The 16,800-nt window shown below is 30.9% G+C and overlaps 1 protein-coding gene across 1 annotated transcript; it reads right to left on the minus strand.

Moving 5' to 3' along the window:
• Positions 1–174: 174 nt before the first annotated feature.
• LOC114422158 (protein SCO1 homolog 2, mitochondrial-like) lies at positions 175–3,520 on the minus strand. The gene is made up of 7 exons (XM_028388372.1): positions 3,225–3,520; positions 2,967–3,111; positions 2,795–2,870; positions 1,118–1,318; positions 943–1,032; positions 675–807; positions 175–581 (listed from the first exon to the last, which is right to left on the minus strand). The coding sequence occupies exons 1-7, from the start codon at positions 3,296–3,298 to the stop codon at positions 473–475; spliced, it is 828 nt and encodes a 275-aa protein (XP_028244173.1). The 5' UTR covers positions 3,299–3,520; the 3' UTR covers positions 175–472.
• Between the last annotated feature and the right edge of the window lie 13,280 nt (positions 3,521–16,800).

Here is a 16,800-nt window from a genome sequence, read left to right on the forward strand (position 1 = left end):
TATTAAATGTTGCATCATTTAAAATATAACAACTGTATGTTCTAATCTTCCTTTTACATAGGGTTTAATTTAATGGTCTAAGTTTGCATCTATCGTTCTCATAGTTTAATATGAAATGAATAGTTCACGCGATAGTAGTTTGGACTAGCAAAACTTACACGTGACAGTATGAACTCGTGAACTAAAACCAAAGTGCTTGTTAGATGAAGGTGAATGTGAAAACATTCAGGTATAAAACATCCATCTAAGATGTTAGCCAAGAACTAAATGCCCGCGAAACTTAAAATGAAGCTCAGATTGCCACTACATTTTTCTGCAAGTCTAGTTGAAAATAAAGCAAAGCTAAATCCAATCGTCTAAAGTAAAACTTAATTCATCAGATGTAAATTATTCTGTGATCTAATTAGAAGAAAACGAAAAACAGAAACATCTCCTCCGCACTATACTCGACTCCAAAGCATCTCGTAACCATTCAAGAGGGGTTTCTGTTCAGCTCTTTCACTATCGCTTCTGACAACTCCTCTGCACTATACTCGACTCCAAAGCATCTCGTAACCTCCAATTTAGGATTCAGCAAATACCTGATTGTTTTAACACAGTTTATATCCATGTCTATATGCAACCATACAGAACTACAGAAGGATGAATAAGGGTAGCGTAGAACAAGGGCTTACATGTTGTGGGAACAGTCAACAAGATAATCATTGCCATCCTCTTCTACCTTTTTAAAGTAAACACGATATTCTTGAGCCATCTGCCTAATAGCTGCAACAGGTCCAGTTAATCCTATGATTCTTGAATCAAACTCTGCAGCACGACAGAGGGAAAGATAGACGACAAAAGTTAATAGGGCAAAGCCAAAAAGGGTAGAAAAGCATAATTGACCAAAGCTAAAAGTTTAAGTAAATAAAAAATGAAGTTTTGCCAATGAGGCAATCTAACCTTTAAGGTAAGCACGAAGTTGTGAGGGAGTATCACGTTGAGGATCAATCGAAACAAATACAGGTAGAATCTTGAGATTCTGTTTTGATTCTTGATCCAAATAAAATACATAAAGTTAAGGTTAACCCAGAGAAAGAAACTTATAACACAGTAAGCTGAGATTGAAGTGCCAAACCTAATATATCAATTGCGTTGGCCATAATTTGGACTTGCTCTGGCCCAAGATCGGGGGATGAGGTATAACCAAAGTAGAGGAGGACCCAATTCCCAAGAAAATTACGTTCTGTAATTGCTTGTTTCTCTGTATTAATTAGTGTAAATGGACCCCCAATTATGGGTCCATTGGCAACATTTCTGAGGCCACCACCCTGATGACCTAATACAAGAAATGAAGAAATTAGGACAACGGAAATAAAACATCCTTTCAAACTTATATTGGGATCACACTAATGTAATCCGACAACTTGCTAAACTTTGATGCTTAAACCTGGAAATCGACAAATTCAAAAGGAAAATGAAACAGTTTCACCCAGAAGTCACAAGAGGTTCTATGAATAATCTTGGATAAGAACAACGACAAAGTTTAGTTGAGTATGTGTAATTCTTACAAAGTATTGACATGATCAACTCAACTGCATGCTTTACATTTGCAAGTCACAGATCAGGTTAGACAATAAAATTCCAACCAACCAAGTCATAAAGCAAGGGGACTAGGATCTATCCCAAGCTGCAGTTACAAGTCCCAACAATTGCCTACTTTGTAAAACAGAGACCCTTGCAAAGAAGAGATACAGTTTTAAGGCAACAAAAAATGGATCTTCAGTAAGAACTAAGTAGCAAATTATTATGTCATGACCACTTCCTTTATGTATTGGAATAATCTTGTTGCAAAAATGTAACAGCTTAATATATCCACCCTACATTCTGCTGTAATGATTTGTTCTTGATAATTTAGCATATATTCTCATCAAAGCATATGTAGCTCACTGATACATATGAAGAACAAATAGAAACATTTTATTATTGAGACATAAATTAGAATCTTCATCAACAGAAAGAAACCAAGTTGGATTACACTAAGAGGAACCGAGCATCTAGTCAAATGTGTTTGTCTGTCAATTAACCAAAGACTCTCCCCAAATACATATACACATTCACATGCGTAATCATTAAATGGCACTAAAAGTGACTTGGGTAGAGTTGGCACAATGCCGCAATAAAAAACTCAATGATATAAGTAAATAACTAAGCAAAAGGTGCATAGCTCGTCATTCTTAGACACTCTGATGTTACTCTGTGTATGACATGTAAAAACTGACCATGGAAAGTTTCCCATCTGCAAAATGCTTGCATGTTCATAAATTGCATCAATGGATTTAACAGAGTGCTATAAAGCCAAAACCATCAGGCCGTCTTTCCAAAATTAATTCTAACATATGCTTAGACCTTTGAACTACACCACTGAAACTTCATAACCAGTACGCCAGATCACTGATATACTTAAACCCTCTGACCTCCTTTATCATCACCATATTTGACACTATCAATCAGAAACCTGTAAGAATTCCCTTTTGGTGTAAACTGGACTCAAGCAAACATGCCTAGCAACAAACTAATTGGAAAAAACTCTACATATTAAATCACATACTGTCTTATGATGTATTCATCCTTTAACCAAACATCGCCACTTCTAAATATAAGAAAAGAATAATAACATCTAACCTTGCTCATGAAGAAAGGGCATAACAATTCAAGAAGGGTACAGATAAAAACAAACACTTGTTTTATAACCAAATAATTGAACTCCAAACTCTTCAAAGCAGATCAATTGAGAATAGCAGATTGCAAATACCTTTGGGAACCGCTCTTCTCTCATCATTATAGTGAAAAAAAGCTGCAAGCCCAGCAAATCCAAGAACAGCAGCTGGCTGCAGTTAAATTAAATGACAAACAGAATTCTATATACCTGAGAAACGAGATAAACAATGCAACAAGAGAAAAAAAAGAGGAGTAAGGGAACATACAACAACATAGGCACCCCATGAGCGAGAAACCTGGGAGGCGGAGCTGGATTCTGGTTGGAATACAGGATGAAGATAATGTTTTGTTTTACCGTGACTTGTTGATTTTGAATACCTAACAGATTGAGTTGTCGTAGAGGGAACGCACCTATCAAAATAATAACAAAGGCCTATGATGCAATTCGTCAAAAATAATTAAACCAAGTGGGAAAACAAAATCCCCAAAATTTACATATAAAAAAGAGGATTTTAGAGAGAGACCTTCGAAGAAGAGCGAGGGCCGCAGCAGTGGAGCGATGCTGGGATGAAAAGAGCATAAACCTAGGAATAGGCATGACTGAGATTAACTAGTACTATGTACTGATAATAATGGTTATGGTGGGTGATTGAGTCACAAAAGCTGAAACCCATGCCTGCCGTGCACCTATTTCTGCCATAAAACATCCAAATATTGCCTTGCTCTCCAAGCTTATTCTTCCGGATTGTATCCAATTCGGCAATTCCTATGTGCTACACATAACATCATCACTCCCAACCTACTTATTCTGCAAAACAAATTGGTTGACTCCACATACATTTTGTTAAATACATTATTATAGGCTACCAAAATAATATGATTATAAACTTAAATATAATTTTTTTTGTTTTGTTTATCTCGTAAATTTTTTTTTATAACTGCTAAATAATTGTACTTTAATAAGAGAAAATTAAGCAAATTTGACCTTAGAAATAATTATTTAGCAGTTATTTGTGCTTAATCATTAAAGAATTGATATTTCATGAATTTTGGCTGCAGATATAAAAATTGAAGGTGTTAAAAGCAAAAAGAAGGAAATAATAAAGAAAAATCAGACAGGCCCAACCCATTCTCTCGCTTAGCGCGGTGCGCTAAGCGAGCCAGAGGAGACAGGCGCTAAGCAAGGCGTTAAGTACGAAGAGTCAGAATCCATTACTCGTGCTCAGCACAGGAGGCTAAGCGGTACAAATAAAACAGAACGTGCTAAGCAAGAGGAGCTCGCCAAGCGCACGATCTGAACACGCTAAGTGAGGGGTCCTGTCGCGCTGAGCGAGTCTACAAAGGCTCAAAGCTCACTCCAACAACTATAAATAGAGAGCTCAGTCAAAGGAAACGACACACCGAGTCTTAGAACACTCCTATCACTACCTTAAGCCTGAGAACTCCTCCTTTCTTCTCTCTTTATCATTTGTATTCATTCTTTCTTTCATCCGTTGCATTGTAAAGCCCCTCAATGATTATGAGTGGCTAGTCCCCTGGTTAGGGTCTGACAGACCTAAAAAGTCATACGATGTATGGTGTACTTTAGATTTATCAATGCAAGAGGATCCCTTTTCAGGTTTTTCTGTTCTATTTTCTTCTCTATTTTATCTTGCATTTTCATCTTTAATTCCTTTTGGGGGTTAGTTGCTCAGATGATAACTTCTAATAAGATTTAAAGAAAAGATACATGCATCAGTTTTAGGAGTTAGTTGCTCGGGAGAGGATAACTTCTAATAGAACAATAAAGAGAAGAAATTATAAGGTAATCATTGCTAGGCATAGAATGATAACTTTATGTTCATGCATTTAGCAAACATCTAGAATTTATTCTTCATGCATTTTATTTAGCGAGTCTTTTCAAAGGCATTTGGGAGATAGATAAATAAAACAAGCTTGTCATCGTGAGACATCAGGGACAAGTAAATAGATAGATGTAAGTAGAATAGATCTTATTAATTTGATAAAGAAAACCCATAAAATTCATACATCCAAGGCGGACTAGGCATGCTAAGTTTTAACATTTGTATCTCATTGAATTCTTTACATATTCTACTTTTGATTCTTTTGTTCGTATTATTTCTTCTACTCCTTCTTTCAAATATTTCCCTCATAAATTGAAAGTTATTTAACACAAGTGCAACACAAAATTCCTGTGAATTTGATACTCGGATTTTCGAGATTTTACTACTTAGACATTTGATACACTTGTCAAACGCCTTACAATTTTTTTAATTGTATTGGTCCTTAATAACACTCTCTGACAATATAATATTACATATATCATCAAATGAAAAGTAAAGCAGTTGTTTAACTTGTAAACATATTATGCTTTGTTCAACAAAAATTAAATTATTAGTGTAAACATTGTAAAATTAATTTTCTGTACCAGCAATAGATGTCATTGATAGTATGACATATTAAAATGTTAGGATAACCTTACAATGCTATTTTTTAATTTTCATTATAAAGTATGAATTAAACCGAATAAATCTAAAGATTAACGTTCTTTTTTTCCCTTAATATATGAATGTATGTGTGAGAGTATGAAATGATATTGAACTAATGTTGATAGTATATGAATGGTGGGACACACTTGATCTTTCTCTAATGAAGTGTCCCAGTTGTTATCCTCCAACAAAATTATTGTTTCTTCATAACTCCAATAGTCACCTAATAAGTCAAAACTCCAAATCATATTATTCGACTGAGAACAGACTAGAAGTGATTTGAATTCACAATGCCAAGTGCAAATAATGTGTTGTATAAAAGAAGATTCTATTAACTCTTAAATCAAATATATGTGATAATAACTCACTCATGATCAACTATCTTTTTTGACACTCGACGGTGAAGGTCATTGCAAATCCTAGGGAATTATGTGTCTTTAAGTATTTCAACTACATTAGAGTTTCTTTTCTGCTCATCGCCTTCTTTCCAAGCCAAGTGATCGTCACTCCTGAGCCACTTGTATAAATTAGTCACTCCTGAGCCACTTATAAATTAATCTTTTTTTTTTTTTACATTGTTAGGATTCTAATAACTAATTTTTTTTAAATTTTTTAAAAACACATGAGTAATTAATTAATTAATTAATTATAGTTGTATTGCAAAATAGTTTTATATTATTTCTTCATCAACAAATAAAATATTTTCTAATTGCTTCAAATTTTGCACGCTTAGTTCATTGCTACATTGCATGCAGAAGAGGGAAAATTAACAACTAGAGTTGTTCTCGTGTTAATTAATTCCTTGATAATATATCGTGAAATATCTATATGCACGTCAATAATTTAATCACTTTCAATTTTGTTTTACTTTTTCGTATTTGTATTCAAATTATATAGTCGTGAGGCAATTAATACCATTCTATTCTTTAAAAAGTCAAATAGATAATTATCAAACTTTGTGAGAAATTGTTAATCTTTTTCTTTAAGTACGTAATTGGTTTGAATATATTTAATTATGTTATCGTATTTAAATAGTACATTATTTTGGGGTACTAATGAAAGATATATTGAAGTATTTATATAATCGAGTTAAGTTGACTACTAGAAGTATCATAAATATAGTGCATGAAAAATTGAAATACGCTTTTTATCAAAGAAAAGATGTCCACTGATTAGTTATTTTTAAGTCATCTAACAAATCTTTTATAGTATCATAAAATTAATGCATTTGTTAAACTTAAATATTAGTTACATTGCATAAAATTTACTTCCTATAATAATATTATAAAATGACATTGTGTGACAAAAAGTAAATAATTAAAAAAAATGGTTTTTTAAATTTATTTTATTCTCTATCATTTTAATTAAATTTTCCTATGTATTAAAATAAAATTCAAAATACCAAAAGAATCTAATTCAACGGATTAAGTAGAGTATATGAATAATTATAAATCTTTTGATGCATATATTTGATTCTTACATATAAAAAATAAATAAAATAAAGTTAACAAACACCCTAATACCTTGAATAAACACTAGAAATATTGTACATTTTTATTGGAGTGTTGAATTATTTAAGTAATGATTTCTATATATATATATATATATATATATATATATATATATATAACTGTGATGTTGATCTCTCTTCCATTAAAATAAATTGAATACAACGCTTAATTGAGACTATAGTCCGATTTTTGTGGTTTTAGTTGCTAAGATGTTCACACTCTTATTTTTTATATTTATTTTATATATTTTTTTCTGTCACATACCTTTGTAATATAAAAAGTATATATATACATCTTGAAAGTAAATATTGAGGATATGGAAATCTGAATTTTATATTGATAAGTGCCAAGAGATAAATGACTGATTTGAATATATTTTTGTTTTGAAACTCTAATGAAATTATTTTTTTAATCCTTTTAATCTGTATTGATCCCTAATAACACTCTTGTAACACTTTTTTTTCCAACTTACATTTTGTTAATAGATTAAAGTATGTAGTTTAGGTTATGAGCTCTGAAAGATCAAGGTGTGGAGGGTTGATTTGTGATCATCATGGGGCTTGGATTGTTGGCTTTGGAAAAAAAAAGTGGGGATTACCTCAACTTTTGTAGATGAGCTTTCAGGTATTCATCAGGGTCTTCAAGTGGCTCAACAGAAAGGAATTCAGAGTTTGATTTTGCAAATTGACTCTATGGTCGTTGTTCAGTGTATGAAAAGGAATTCGATGGGATGTGTGTCTGGTTTGTGGTTAATTCAAGCCATTCAAGGACTGATCTCAAAAGTTTTATAGTGTCAGTATAATGCATGTCTATATAGAAGCTAACCAATGTTTGAGCATGCTCCAACTGTGTTGAAGCCTTTGCTTAGTTTTGATGCTGGGGTCTTTTTTCCCCTCATTTAATCTCCTTGTAGTTTTGTTGTTTTGGATTTTTTTTATCCCCTTTTAATGCCAAAAGAAAAAGTATGTACTTTAGGTCATGTTGAATTCTCCATAACCCGTTAATATATTTTTAGGTAAATTTTCAGATATTTATTTAATAATTCATTGAAGAAATTTTAAATAAAATTTATATTAGATAAAAATAATAATATTGCGTTCTATTACTTTGTAACAAAAATATCATATATGCTTATTTTATTTATGATTTTTTGTATTTGGGCTTGTACTGATTACGCCACCTCCATTGGACATTGAGAATGTTGTTTTGTTGACCCAAGATGCTTTTGCTTTATTTTTCTTTCATTTCTTTTTGCACATCTTGTGTTGGGCTCAGCTATGGAATGATCCAATTCTAGCAATTAAGAGCAATTTATTTATTTCATGTTAGAAAATAAAATATTAAGAAAAGTGAACATTAATAAATATTGTATATTTATCTATCGATATAATTAAACTAACGGTGTATATTATTAGTGTACATCATACTGATAATGTAAACATATAATAACTGTATTAGCAAATTAATTTTTTCTAAAAAAGACTTTTTTTTTTGTTAGAAAATAGCATTTTACTTACATAAAAGGAAAAAAAAACATTTTTTAGTGCTACAAATTAAAACTGCCACGACCATACCCAAATGGTTGGACCACATGATCCCACCACACCCACTACGTAGACTTGTAATGTGGCTTTGACGTAGTCCTACCTCCAAACCTTTTTCTCTTTCAGTTTCCACCAATTAAATTTCCTTTTATATTTCTGTCAACTACAATTTATTATCTAACACTAAATTTCCAAAAATCTCAAGTACCTCCTTATTACAGCAAGCGTTTGAATCAAATAAATTAGGAATAGTTTAACGTACCCCAAAAGAAAGGGCTAATAAGGTTAACGGGAAGGAGAAAGAAAAAGGAAAATCGTTAGGTGGCATTGGACTTGTCAAAATGGCGACTGGTATCAATTATTTCAAATTTCAGTCGCATTCCCAAATTGAAAATTATATATGTTTATCTATTCATATCACTATCTTCATATCAATCTATAAACCAAGAAAATGGCTGTTACCTCTCGTGCATCATCATTAAGGTATCTCTTCCCTCATCCCCGGCACAAGCTAGAGGGAGAGGGTCTCACTTGTACTCTTCTTTTTCTTGTGTTTTCGAATTTTACGACTTTACCAAAAAGAATATACCAACACTTTTAAATGCACTTAGGAACAAAAGGACTTGAAGGAATCACGGAAAATTCAATGGTTAAAGAACCCTCTTGGCTATTGTTTTTACGAGCGAGAATACATGTGATTGGATTAATTCTTAGTACAATGAATAATCAATACATCTAAGAAGGTTTTGTTCCCTCAGAAACATTTGTTGATTTTCTTAATTAATCTCAATATATATAGATTGACATTTCATATAACAAACATATATAAAATAGATTCCACAACACAAAATATATTAAATTTCTAGCTAGCTCGTAGGGCTTTATTTTTTCTTTCTTAATTAAGATAAAACTGTGGGTTTGTAAGTTGACACTTTGCTTGACCAGCACGAATTTTGTTTTTCTAAGTTAATTTGTTGATCATTTCCTATATATATAAAAAAAGAAGAAGTTTATTGATCATTTAGCTAGCCTGGGAACGTGCAAGTTACAACTGAGTGACTTAATTACAACAGTAATGTTAATTGTTAGTGTTGATTTTAAATGTAATTGATAAGTTTTTTTTACAAAAAAAATTAAACTGCAAAACAATACTAAAAAATTAGAAAAAGATATAGTTAGTGCTGTCTAATGACGTGTTGAATTTGAAGCATCTTAAATTTCAAATTGTTTACGTGGTTAGGTTAGGTAAAAGCATCATATATTAATAAGGAAATTTGGCTTGATCTATCTCTAAATATCTGTGGTGTGCATCACCTGTGACAAAGTTTCCTTCTCGGGAACAAAGCGAAAACAAAATCGAACAAAAAAAAAAAGTTAAACAAAGAAAAATTCAAGTTAGGAAATTGAAAAATTATCTTATAATAATATTTAGTTTCAAATAATAGTTCGGGAATATTCGAACAGTTGCATTATCGCCTTGTATGGTTGTTCTACGTACCTTTCTACATTCGTCCAATTTGGCGGCTGTAGTAGCAGTTTAGGTACAGCATGATCGCACCTCAGAAAACAACACAAAATAAATAAACATAAAATATATTATTAACCAAATATTTGCTTCTTATTTTTTTTTCTTTCTCTGGGGATAATTTTTAAATTTTCTTAACCTTTGGTTAGTCTCGTTTTTCTCATCGATGATCCACGCGCGCGTGTGTATATATATATATATATTTTTTTCCAGCTATTCTGGTATCCATCTATTTTGTTGTTTTGATTGATTGTTGACAGATGGTGGAATATAATAGCAGAGAGGAAAACCACCGAAAAGGGGACGATGAGAGGCAAGAAAATATTCGCGTACGTGTTGCTGAAAACTAAACAGTGAATAGGCATGGCGATTTGGGGAATATATCGGGGTAATTGGAATGTGATTTGTCTCTCCCTTTAATCAATTATTAACTCACCATTATGCACTCATTAAAGCAATATAGAATCCCCGTCATATTAGTAATTTTTTATATATAGTATCAATGTAACACTTATACATCATTGAATATGTGGATCGAATTGTTCTTACATAAGTAGCACTCATTTAAATTCGGAACATGTTATTAGTTCTTATATTTTTTTTTTATTTTTTTTCTTGTTTTTAATTCTTAAAGTTTCATATTGTTCAATTTAATTTCTATGATTTATTAAAAATGTATTTTTAATCTATTCTCACATATGATGTTGACAGTTGTTTATTAAGAGTATATAGATTATACATTGACCATTATTTTTTATAAATGTGACAATACATTATTTCATATGAAAATATGATAGAAATTAAAGATTTTATTTTCAAAGAGAATCAAAATAGAAAGAAATTTCACTCTTATTCGTGGGTAAAACTATATGCAAACCGCTAAAGGACTTTCATCCTTATTTGAAAATTATGTTCAATAAACAAATAAATTAGGAAAAGATATAAGAACATTGGCAACACCAACTATTGATGAATAAAGTTGAAAATCAAGATAAAGATGAAATCATCGAAAGTTAGGATTCAATGTGTGTTTGAAGGAGATATTTTATAACTTCATTTAAAAAATAATAATCAATTTTTCACATATTTTTTGAAAAGAAAAAGAAGAAAAAAAAAGCACACTATTTATCACATTGGACGCATATATAAGTTAGCACCATTTGCGAAGATTCTTTGAAGAATAATTAAAAACAAGTTTTTTTTTTAAATTTAGGGACTAAATTAGAGAATATAAAAGTTTAAGGACTAAAAACAAGATTTGATGAAAGTATAAAAACTAAAATTATATTTTCCCTTTTAATTTTGAATCTTGAATATGTTCTCTTCTTACACAATTTTTTTCTTTAAAACAATAAACTGCCAATTAATTAGAGATTGCATTTCAATATAAATTTTATGTACCAAAAATATAAAATTAATAAACATTTGATGAATTCATAATAATATAAAAACAATTTATTATTATGTTATCGTTGTATTATAATTAAATTCGTTAAAAAAAATGCTATATAAAAGATTCAATAATGCAATGTGTCATCATCAATTTAATTATTTATATTTATAGTTTATATTATTAATTCATTCTAATTAAATTTATTAAAAAATTTATTTAAAAGATTTAAGAATGCAATTTCTCATATTTCTTCATCAGTTTCATTATTTATATTCGTGGTTTATTGATGACAATCGAATGTATTGTGTACATGAAATGGGTAAATAATTGTGTTTTTTTCTCTCTTTTTAATAGGAGTGCTTTCGAATTAATTTTTTGGTTATGAATTTTTTTAAAAGAAAATGATGAACTATATATGTACTAAAATTGGTATATAATTGTATTTTCTTATTATATTTTAAATCAAAATTAAATAATTTTTTGTAATTTTAGGGAAACATCAACATCACATACGCATGGATGAATTGATGCCACATTATTTTAAATTTTTTAAAGCTCTAATTTTAATTAAAAATAGTACTAGAAATATTTAAGATACTCTAGTTAAAGGCTAGTTTGGGACGATTTTTAATTTTGAGTTTTAAAATTTCTTAAAATAACAATCTGTTTTAGTTTTGGTTTTAGTTTCAAGAAACTTAAAACAGTTTAAAAAATATGACTAATTTTAAATAAATTTATTTTGGAAGTTTCATATTATATTAAAATTAATTTAAAAGTGATGTGTGATAGTGATGATAATAATAATGTTGATGATTTCAACAACAATAATAGAAATATTAGTGGTGGTAATGCAAATGTCATTGGTAGTGGTGGCAATGACAATGTGGTGGTGATAGTGGTGTTGATGGTAGCTATAATATTCCTAATTTTTGAATTCTCGATGACTCTCACATTACAACACTTCCTGCGATCGTACTTCACTTTACGTGATAGTATTTCACTCAATATTCCTGTTGGTTAAAATCTTTCACCGGTCAAAACTCCTTGTAGGTAACCCTTTTCGAGATATCAAATCAACTCTGACTTGATCTTTGACTCAACATTCTTGTTGGTTAAAACCCTTCTTTGGTCATAACCCTCTGTACATAGCCCTTTTCGAGACCTCAAAAATCAGCTCTGTCTGCTTTCAGTCAAAACGTGTTTTGTTCTCACTCACCTGAGAAACTTTCCAGAAGGTTACCCATCACATAACTACTCCAAGTCAAGCATGTTTAATTGTGAAGTTCTTATGTAATAAACTATTGACAAGTATATGCATCTTGTTGGTATAAATAATACTAGCTAATTTCTTTATTTCATCCTCAACTATACAATCACATACCAGCACACTGATAATTGTTAATTATGAGTATATTTTGGGGTTAAATTATATAAGAATTTTTAATTTTTCTCTCCTAATTTTTTATTTTTGAACAAATAATTGCTAAATTAATATCATTTAACTTTTTGTACAAAGAATATTAAAACTGATGAATTTATGATGCTTAGTGAGTAAAATAAAGCCCAGAAAAACGAGTTAATTAAGGAAAGCAGAACTGATCGAGGAAAGTAGGGCTAATTAAAGAAAGAAGACTAATTGAGGAAAACATAACTAATTAAGGTAAGAAGGCTAATTGAGGAAAACGAGATTAATTAAGAAAAGAAAAATAATTAAGGAAAGAAGAATAATTAAGAAAAACATGTTAATTAAGGAAAAACATGACTAATTAAGAAAAGTAAAGACAGACTTAGTGCAAGAAGCCCGCTAAAATGCACCTATAAAAGAAGAAGAGAGAAAAAAGAAAAAACATATAGAAATTTCAAAAGAATACAATTTCTTTTAAAAGACAAAGGCGGAAGAAGGAGAAACAAACAATGAGAGTCATTCATTTCCTCCATTTTTTTTCTTATCTTTTCCCCCTTTAGTAAATATTTGCCTTTTGCAATCATAAAGTTTCCATGACAATGAGAGGCTAAATTCCCTTTGTTGAAAACTTGGCAACCAACAACTCTTAATGTCATTTCTCTTCCTATCTATTTATGAACATTACATTTGTATTATTTTTTCCTGTGCTTAATATTATTACTTATGACTTGATCACCCATTTGCATGGTAAGTTTTAGGGGTAGCGTTGGAAAATGTTATTTTCTAATAGAATTGGAAAAATGTATTTAAATAAAGTCATTACTAGGGATAGATTGATATCTGTTTAACCTGTTATACATCTCTATTCTTAATATAATTTACTATTTTAGCTCTATAAATGGATTTGTGAGAGAAAATAGATAAATTAGACTCTTTCATGTGAGAGACCAAAGTTAGAGTATACTAACAGATGCATGTGTAAATTGGAATAATTATAAATAGAAAAAAATCATTAATATTACATCAAAGAGTAGCTCTGGTAGGCTAAGTTTCTAATATTCTCATCTTCTGAATTTCCTTCTATAATAATATTGGATTTTCTCATCTTTTTTTTTCCTTAATTATTTCATGTTTAATTCTTTTTCTTGTTTGATTTAATTTTCTACCAATTTAAATTACTTTCTACAACCTTTCCAAATCTTTTTCTTAATCAAATATTCATCTACATAAGTACAAGCAAAGTTCATGTGAATACAATACCCGAACTTCCATTTTAACTTTACTACTTGGGACGCATTGGTGCACTTTCCAATCCATCAACACACAACCCCCAGGTCTCTCTCTTTATAGTGTGATTCGTCGGCGTGTTACAGTGGCAGCCAATGGTGATGACATTGGTGGTGGCGGTGGTGACAACGACATCGATGGTAGTGACAAATGTGATATTAGTGGTGGTGGTGGTGCTAGCAATGTTGGTGGTGTTGGTGGTAGTATTGATGAGAATGAGGGTGGTGGAAGTAGTGTTGGTAGTGGTGGTTACGGCGATGCTAATTGTGGTTGTGGTGGCGATGATGGAGATAGTATTGTTGGTAGTGGTTGCAATGACGATGACATTGATGGTGGTGGTAGCAATACTAATGACAATGGTAATGTCAGTGACGACGACGGTGGCAGTGATGATGATGTTAGTGGTGACACCAAATGGTGGCGATAGTGATGGTTGTGATGACATTGATGATAATTTTGGTGGTAACAATGATTGTGATGATAGTAATATTGGTGGTGATATTGATGTCAATGATGATGGTAGTGGTAATAGCGATGCTGGTAGTCGTGATGGCGACACTTAGTATGACAGTGACAACAATGATGATTGTGGTGATAGTGTGGTGGTGACAATGACGGAGGTAACATTTGTGGTAATGGTAATGGTGTTGGTATGGTGGTAGTGTGGTGGTAGTGATAACAATAAAAAGAATCAATGTCAAATGTGAAAAATATGTATTTTTTAAAACTAAAAATCAAATTCATAAAATATTTTTTTTATTAATTTTAAAAATGAGGATAAAAATATTTCAAAAATAATTTAAAAAACATTTCAAATCTATCTTTGTCAAACACAATTTATTTTAAAAATTACATAATTACCCAAAAATCAAAAACTCATAACCACCCTAAATAAACCTTTTGTTTTTCTTCTATTTCGTTACAACAAATGAGTGATAAATATGTTCATTAGGGATCAACAAGCGAATCGAACGGCCCACATTATCATCAGACAACAATGGATATGTCCACGACTCCAATTACTATCCATTTGACAATAATGTACATTAGATTAGAGGTCCCATCAATATCATTTCCAAACCTTCATTGATTCATCGCTTATCCTTGTAGATGGAGGGGACGGCGATCATGACCATATCCAGTAATACAAATTAAAGTAGTTTTACATGTTCAAGCCACATAAACCAGACATAATTAGTTCAACAGTTTGGGGCAGATTAATGCATATTTATTTATACTCAAACCAATAAATTAAACAAACCCATCTACTACAGTTCTATTTGTAATTATTTTGGATCTTTGGAGCGAAGTGTAGTGTATCAATATTGTTGTTGAAAAATAGTTTTGGGGAAGGAAACTGCACAATCACGGTATCTAGCCAAAAAATATTAAATAAAAGCAAAGAACAAAGAAGAAAATAAAATAGAAGTAGCGTAGTATGACCGTATGGCATCTGCTTTATATACTTACGGCTCTTACTTCTTTCATATCGGATTGGACTAATCATAGTGATAGAATATAAGATAATATCATTGATATGACTCTGTGGTGGCATTCGATTACACGACTTCCTGAAAGTTTAATTACAATAAATATCATAGTTTTGATAAAAATATTGAATTTTGAATTTTTTTAGATAAAAAGAACGATTAGTGGGCCCATGTCCCCGTTAAGGAAAACCAATTATACATATATATACACAGGTGACGCCACATATTTCCATATTACGCAGATAAAAACTGCTATACAATGTATATGACCATGGTCACAATTTTTTCACTGTAAAGACATGGATATACTATTATATTATAAAGTTAAGAGGAAATTCCAACCTAAGTTTTAGATGACAGGTGAACAATTAGCACGAAAAGGGATTAAAATTGTTCTAGGCAGGGAATCAATCACAAACATATTATATGTACAGACCTATAGTAAACTTGAGAAATCTAGTGTACATGTTTTTGCTTAATGGACTTGGTATTGTTCGGGGGCAAACGTAGTCACGCGGAGCATATATAGGTATATCGCAAAGTAAAAAAAGAGTATAAATATTTTACACGTAGAAATTGTACGGACAGCAATCCATATATACTATGAACCAAGTTAATTATTTTGAGGATTATTTGATGGTCACTTGACTGTTGAACAGCTTCTCCTTCCCCAAAATCACACCCCAAAAAAAGGGGAAAGCTTTTGTTGATTCTTGGGTCAAAGTTTCGTTGGTTGGAGCGAACATGAATGTTGTTGAACTGATTCATCCACTTATATATCCTTCATTTGGGAACCTCGTAATCAAATTGGATTTTTTTTTTTTACCCATGCATGCTTCGTCTTAATTGGTAGTATTAGCAACTAACATAGACGAATCACAAGAAAAAGAAGAAAAAAGCGTTAACAAGAAATAAAATAATGTAAAATTACTAAAATATAATTAGATATTAGGTATACTTGATAAATATCATGATTTCTCTTCAACGTCTTTTAGCAGAGGAAGGCTGTGGAAGATTCTCTCATATTTTATTTCAGATTTTCCCCTATTAATAATTTATAAATCACAATTTCTGACTGGGTCAAAGCTGGAAACAAATAAGTCACATTTCTTCATTTTTTTAATAATGAATATAAATACAAAAAAGACATGCAGTTTGTTTACCGTCAAAACAATCTTTACTTAATTTTTGGGCATAAATTTATTTTATATAATAATAATAATAATAATATATGCACGTAGTTTTATTTGTTTCTTGACACAATTTGGAAAGCCAAATATGGTTGATCTCTTACCTTTATGCAAACTCAACAACCATCACTCTAATCTGTTGCTTGCACACCTCGTTATTCCGCAAAATATAAGATATGAACAGTAAGAAAATAACGTTCTCAATTAGTAATAACCCTTTCAATCCTTCTATATTATATGTCTTTCCTGAATATCAGTCTCTAAAA

Source organism: Glycine soja, chromosome 8 (assembly GCF_004193775.1).
Source record: "Glycine soja cultivar W05 chromosome 8, ASM419377v2, whole genome shotgun sequence".
Taxonomy (NCBI): Eukaryota; Viridiplantae; Streptophyta; class Magnoliopsida; order Fabales; family Fabaceae; genus Glycine; species Glycine soja.